Source organism: Bidens hawaiensis, unplaced genomic scaffold (genome assembly GCF_021521415.1).
Source record: "Bidens hawaiensis isolate Kalapana, Puna unplaced genomic scaffold, B.hawaiensis_p1.1 tig00055194_1, whole genome shotgun sequence".
Classification (NCBI taxonomy): Eukaryota; Viridiplantae; Streptophyta; class Magnoliopsida; order Asterales; family Asteraceae; genus Bidens; species Bidens hawaiensis.
Window position 1 is genome coordinate 10,408 of NW_027506326.1, and position 6,825 is coordinate 17,232.

A 6,825-nucleotide genomic window follows, 5' to 3' on the forward strand; every position below is an offset into this window, starting at 1 on the left:
ACCGGTTCGTGCGAACACTTTATTATATAAACAACAAAATATTACAAACATTATTAAAACAATACAATACTTAAACTAAAAAACAACTTAAACTAAAAAAAAACTTAAACTAAAAAACAATGTCCGTCGTTTTAATCCGGCGTTCTACAACGATTAAGCGGTAGGTGCTTGAATTGTAGAGCCGGACGATTCTCCCGCTTCCGCTTTCTTGGCATCCAATCTTTTTTTTTTCTCACGACAATATTTATTGGTATGCTTGCTTAAGGCCGAGTTCGACCCCGCTTTCAGAAACTTGGAACAGTACTTGCACCGGGCCATCTCTTGTGAGTCGGTCATGAGACACAAATTGTAATGAACCCAAACATCGGGGCATCGTGTTGTTTCGATCACCATAACAACGTCGTCGTTAGTTGCCATTTGTTGTCGGTTTAAGCTTAATTGTGATTTAGAATGTGTTTTAGAGTTTTGAAAGTGGTTTAACAAGTACACACAATACCTTGCTATTTATAGAATGTAGATAACCTATTTATAGTTAAAAAACCGGTTCCAACGGTAAAAAATGGCTATATAGCCGTTGGAACCGGTTTCTAACGGCTAGTCGGTTTAAAATTAAATAAAAAACGGTGGAACCGGTTTTTACGTAAAACCCGGTCCCGGAACCGGTTCTGCTAAGTTCTCAATTTTGTCCATCGGGTCGGGTACGGAACCGACCCGGTTCCTGACTGGAATCGGTCCCATTTTGTACCCGGTATGAAAAAAACCGGTTCCAAACCGGTTACGGGTTTTAAGAATAACCGATTTTGTTCACCTCTACACCAAACCAGAAACAACGCCACCCGAAAAAAACACCCGCACCTACTCCCACCCAAAATACAACCATTGCCTCCTAAACCAAAGTGGTCAAATTACAATTTGACCGGATTCATTTTTGAGCCAGTGTTGCTTCGCTTGAATATACATTTCAACACCAGCATTTTGTATAACCCCCTTTTTCAATAAGAGATTGTATAAGCGTGAAAATCGATCATAACAAACGTGATTAATTAGACTATCGTCATGAGTTATATCAAAGCAAAGATTCCTAGTTGATTCAACTACTAAGCATATGTTCATCTCAAAGATTAAGTCAAGCACGTGTAAATATGAACAAATTCAAACTTTGAAAATGACTTAGCAAGCCAGTTGACCCTTACTATAGTAGCTTAAACCAAATTAAGAACAAATAATAAAATTTTACTATTATAAAAAAGAACATTACACAACATGATTCAATCATAGATGAAAATGAGACCAAAACTGAAAATCATCTTCCAACTTATGTTCCATATATATGTCTGTGGACAGGCTGGGCATCAAAAGCCTTGACCACTTGCATCCATGGTTTCTCTATAACTAATACAGACTCTTTCGAAAGATGCCCGACAAACAAAACAGGTTCTTTAAATGAACAAAATTCAAAGTTCCTACTAACATCTACTGACTTCCGTTTTAATTTCATTAACATTGATACATCATGACTGTTCGCCTTTTCGTGATCATCATCTCCATCAACCGGCATCCCAAAATCAATCAAACACATCGCCCTGATAACAAAACAAAACAATTATTCAATAATATTATTCAACAATCAGTCTTATTAATATGAAATTACCAAAACACATATACCTTGCACTGTAAACAACAACGATTGATGAATTTGTAGAAGGCGGAAACGTGAGCCCAGTAACCTCTCCCGGGAAATCTTGATATCTGCGTGGCAAAACAAAGGTATTTTGTATAGACCATTCTCCCAGTTTCTTAGCTTCCACATCAAAAACATAAACTTGATTTGATGACGTGGATATTATCAGCACATTGCTATGTTTGGGAGTAAACCCTCCAGCTGTCACAGACGCACCATCTAATCTTGATATAAACCAATGTTGTCTTTGTGTCTCAAGGTTAAATATGTAAATATCTCCTAAACAGTTGACCGCAGCTAGCCACTGTCCATCTAAACTAGTAAACATTTTTGTTATCGGAGGCTGAGTTGGGGGTGAGTCCTCGTCACACTCGTTACGACAAGGCGTGAATCTATGCGTTAATTCCATGTTCCCAACATCCACAACCTAAATATTAAATGCACATGAATAAACAAAAACATATACGTAGAAAAGAGAAAATAAAATAATAAACAACATAGTTTTTGTATTTTCTCATAAAAGCCCCTTGATAATATTTGTACATAATAAAAGCCACTAACCAAAATTTTACACATTAAAATTATTGAATTTTAACAAGATTGTGATTTTTTTACTTACTAATACTACTTGAGGAAAGAGTTGAGATGATAGAATGTTTTAGATGGGACACGCGGCAAGGCAAAAGGCAATACACGAGCCTAGATGGCATAACTCAAAATAAAATAAACAAATTTAAAAATGTTAAAAAGCTATAAACAAACGAATTTTAACGCTATTATAATGTAATTTGTCAAATAATGTTTTCATGATTTCATCCAATCATAATTCAGAGAGAAATATTTTTTACTTCAAATTGAATATATTAAAAGGACATTTACGATAAAAAAAAACATATATGTTCGTTTTTATGTGCACAATATTGTTAAGGGACTTTAACGAGAATTAAAAAAAGAATGTTAGTTTTTATATAACTTGCCCAACAGATAATTAGATATAAATATTGGCTTACGTATATCATTCTGTCATGTCCGGATAATATTAACCGAGAAGAATCAGAGCTAAAAAGCATGGAATGTGCAAACGGTAAAAAAGACGGGAGTTTTTGTTTACTTATCGACCACCCGGTTTTCCCGGTTCCATTCTTTTTCAACTCAAAAAGACACGGTTTCACGTGACTAGAATAAGCAAAGAACCTTCCGGAAGGTGAAATAGAGCTGCAAATAATCTTTCTCAAACCCCGGTTCTTAACTCGAGCCACCATATCAGTGGTTGAAATGCCACCGTCTCGGTTGACAACAGTTAAAATGTCCAACCAGTGTGGAGCCTGAACCAGAAGAAGATAAGTCAACCGGTCAGCAGTCCTGCAGACCAACTGAATTGTTGGCCTTTGTGGTGCAGGGCAAATATCATGTGGAGCAAATCTGGTAAATTCGTTAGCAGAATATGCAAAAAGCTTAGTGTCATCACCGGCTGATATAAGCATGGGGATTCCAACATGAGCCCACTTGTTATAGCTAAAGTCAACTAACTTTTCTTTACTACGCGCTCGTTTTACTTTCTCTTCAGGTAATAGATCTATTATCAAGTAAGTAATTAAGCATATATTAAAACTATGTGTATCTAGGCTTGTAAACAAACCAAACGTTCAGTAAACTATTCGTGAACCGTTCGGCGAAAAGTTCGTTTAATTAATAAACAAATGAACATGAAAAAAACTTTTTGCTCATTTAATTAAATGCACAAAAATGAGCACATGTCTCATTCGTTCACTTATGTTCACAAGTGTACGTTTGTTTTAAGATTGTTTGCTTTATTAAGTTATAAAATCACCCACTACAAATTAGTCTAGTTTTATCACTTTTTAGGCCCCGCATGCTAATATTCTCTTTTACTCTTAATTGGTGTTTTCTCAGTTGTGTTCATTTATATTTTTTGAGCGCTCGTCTGTTTATGTTCGTCAACAGTTCATTTATACTACTAACGAACAAGCATGAACAAATTCACTTTCTTGAAGAACAAACAGAAACAAGAAAGCCCCATTCGTTTAACTGTTCTTGTTAAATCGTTTGAACACGAACATGCATGTTCGTGTTTGTTAGGTTCATTGACAGGCCTAGTGTATCAAATAAACTCCAAACAACTGCATAAACACATACCTTCACGACTTATGGGTACAGCAACAGTCAAGGCTCTCACATCATGAGTATGAGCCCGCACATAACCAATATAGACCCACTTTTTCATCATTACAGGACTAGATTTATCCACAGAGAGCTTATACAATATAACCTGAAAACAGATCATTGGTATTATTATTATCATCACTATTACGAGTATTGTCATTATTATTGTTGTTGTACCTGACCATCTGATCCAGCAGAAAACACACGTCTATGATTTGGGCTGGCTGCTAAAGCATTGACATCACCTTTATGGCAAGAATGTGCTTGCAAAAGAGTTCCATGTGAACTATCCCAAAACTGAACACTGCCACTGCTATCTGCACTCACGAGGGTCCCACACCTGAAAAAAACATATGTAATATATGAAGCTAAGTTGCTCTTAGTTAATACAGGTTGCATATATTATATATACACCCCCCATATGAACGGTTACCTCAGTGCAAGTATAGACCAAACACAAAGTTGAGACATGCTACCTACACCACCAAGACCAACAGTTATTCTGTATACTTCATGAGACAGTTTAACATCCCAGCATCTTATAAACCCGTCATTACTTCCCGAGTATATCATTTTTGCATCTGTACTCCAAGTAACACTTAACACACGGCCTGCATAAAATCATGAAAATGTATAAATTAATAATACTGATAGATATAGAATTACAAAAGTCATGGTCTGAATAGAAGAAGGGTATCTCACCACCGACCCTAGGCAACGATTTATGGTAAGTGAATCCATCTGAGTTTGAAATGTTATATATTCTCACACATCCATCGTCACAAGCAATTGCTATACTTGCATTTTCAGTTACTGGTTCTTCATATAACTCGAGTGAATCAGCTTCAATCTCACTTTCACTAGTGATATCACCATTACTTACAGTTTTATCAGTAGCATGTCCATTTTGTATTGAAGTTAAATCTGGTTTGGAACATAAGTGCCTCCTGGTTGAAGGATTAGCAGCCATCTGCCAGATTGACACACCGATTGGATCTATAACAACCTGCAGATGAAGTAAAATCAATCTTAACTGAATTTGAGGCCTAGTGAATACTAGATTTTGGTTAATAAGATAATGTCTCCCAAATAGTTAAAGAGACTCTCATTTTCAAGAAGCTCCTTTTAGTCATGGCAGAAAGTACTTATTATTCATAGAGGAAAGCTCGCTTCCGTTTGTTCGTTTAATAAATGGACGGACATGATTAATAAGTTCCGTTCAATTAATTAAATGAACAAAACATGTAACAAAGCTCGTGTTCGTTCATTTAAATTTGTTAATGTCCGTTTATTCATTCATGTTCATCTGATTGCGTTCCTTCATTAAAGGCTTTTTATATTGGGGAAGTTGGACATTTCACACTTTTTTAAAATAATAACGATAATGTCTAATGTTTGGAATTAACAATGTTTTTTTATATTTTCAAACTAACATACACTCATTAACGTTCGGTTATGTTCATTTAAAAAGTTAACAAACGAACATAAACAAGTTCATTTCCTTCGCAAACACAAATTTACTTCCAGTTATGTGTTCATGAACCATAAGTATGTCCACTAAACCTTAACGAACAAACATGAACAACGTGTTGTTCGGTTGCGTTCGTTTCATTACAGTCCTCGGGGAAACTAATTCCTATTTCTCTTCCAAAAACCTATAAATAAAGTAGAAACAAACCTTGTGTGTTAAATGAAACAAGTCCCACTCCAACACTGATCCATCAATACTGGAAGAAAACAATCGGCCAGCCGGCGAGCCACCGGTACCCGTACTACACCACACTAACGACGAAACTCTCAAATTAGGATCACCTTGTATCGTCTGCAACAATAACAAACTTTCAAATTAATAACAGATACACAACTATTTGTTAAATAATAATACTACCAATTGGCAGTGCCAGCCGACTGCGCCAGGGGAAACGAGCCATATCTCGAGTGAGCCGTCTTCTCTGGCGGCGGCGACTTGAGATTCGTCGACGCTGGTGGCTAAAGCTACTATCGGAGATGGATTCCATTCGACTGAGCTGCTATTGCATTTGTAAAGCTCGAACATGTTGTATGCTTGCTTGCTTAAACCCTAATATCTCTGTGATTGATATTTTTGTTTATTATTATTCAGTTAGCACGAGAGAGTGTGTTTGGAGGTCAGACGGCGATTGTTGAGGGGTAACGACTTAGGCTCTTATGTTGGGCCGGCCTTTTTATTTAAATGGGTTCATTGGGCTAGAAAAAAGCCCAATAAGAGTTTACTTCATTTCTATATTTGTTTAATAATTTAGAGGCTGTTGGTTCATTCAGATCTGAATGAGTCAGGTCTGAATGAGTCTCTGTCCCATTCAGCAACAACAACAAGTCTGAATGATTCATACCTAATTTTAACCATTCAGATGTTTTTCTGTTTGAAATCAAACAGTCTGAATAAATAAGATGTTTACATCTGAATGGTTCCATTCATATGTAAACAAACAGCCCCTTAATGTAATAGTAGGTATACAAGATTACAATCCTTTTGGGCAATCTCCTCTAGTTATTCCTGATGATTTTCTGGATGTTATTAATGATTGTCATATGGTCTGTGGCAATAAAGATACGGTTGATGCTACGGTTAGATTGGCTTGTGACTTGGGATGTATTTTGAGGGTATGGAGGATTTTGTTTGAAATGCTACAAAGGAAGAAGGGATTAAAGTCGTGGGTTGATGATTGGTTAACAAGGTTATTCGCAAGGTTGCTATAGGAACTCTGAATAGTTGTTTAAACAACGAGTTACATTTACGTACTATCAGTGCCAATATTGGCATATTGGCGGCGATGAAACAAATAACGAAGCCTTTTTCATTGCTTTGAGAAAAGAAACTCTATTTTTTAATTGTCCGGCTATAAATTCTGCAAGAATATTAGGGTTTCCATAAGGCTTCTCAATTCGTGTGATAGCAATGTTAAGTTTTCGATTCCTTT

General features: G+C 36.2%; 1 protein-coding gene across 1 annotated transcript; it reads right to left on the minus strand.

Annotated features, from left to right (window-relative positions):
- Positions 1-1,241: 1,241 nt before the first annotated feature.
- Positions 1,242-6,024, minus strand: LOC143617519 (WD repeat-containing protein PCN-like). Its single transcript, XM_077090048.1, has 9 exons — positions 5,754-6,024; positions 5,544-5,687; positions 4,568-4,871; positions 4,299-4,476; positions 4,043-4,205; positions 3,839-3,971; positions 2,692-3,257; positions 1,666-2,108; positions 1,242-1,583 (listed from the first exon to the last, which is right to left on the minus strand). The coding sequence occupies exons 1-9, from the start codon at positions 5,919-5,921 to the stop codon at positions 1,316-1,318; spliced, it is 2,367 nt and encodes a 788-aa protein (XP_076946163.1). The 5' UTR covers positions 5,922-6,024; the 3' UTR covers positions 1,242-1,315.
- Between the last annotated feature and the right edge of the window lie 801 nt (positions 6,025-6,825).

Bases quoted from the DNA above. Each gene is read 5' to 3' on its own strand.
- LOC143617519 (XM_077090048.1), bottom strand. From the start codon at position 5,921: ATGTTCGAGCTTTACAAATGCAATAGCAGCTCAGTCGAATGGAATCCA. The intron at 3,972-4,042 runs GTACAACAACAA...ATCTGTTTTCAG, and splicing joins CTGCTGGATCAGATGGTCAG to GTTATATTGTATAAGCTCTC. The intron at 3,258-3,838 runs GTATGTGTTTAT...ACTTGATAATAG, and splicing joins TGTACCCATAAGTCGTGAAG to ATCTATTACCTGAAGAGAAA.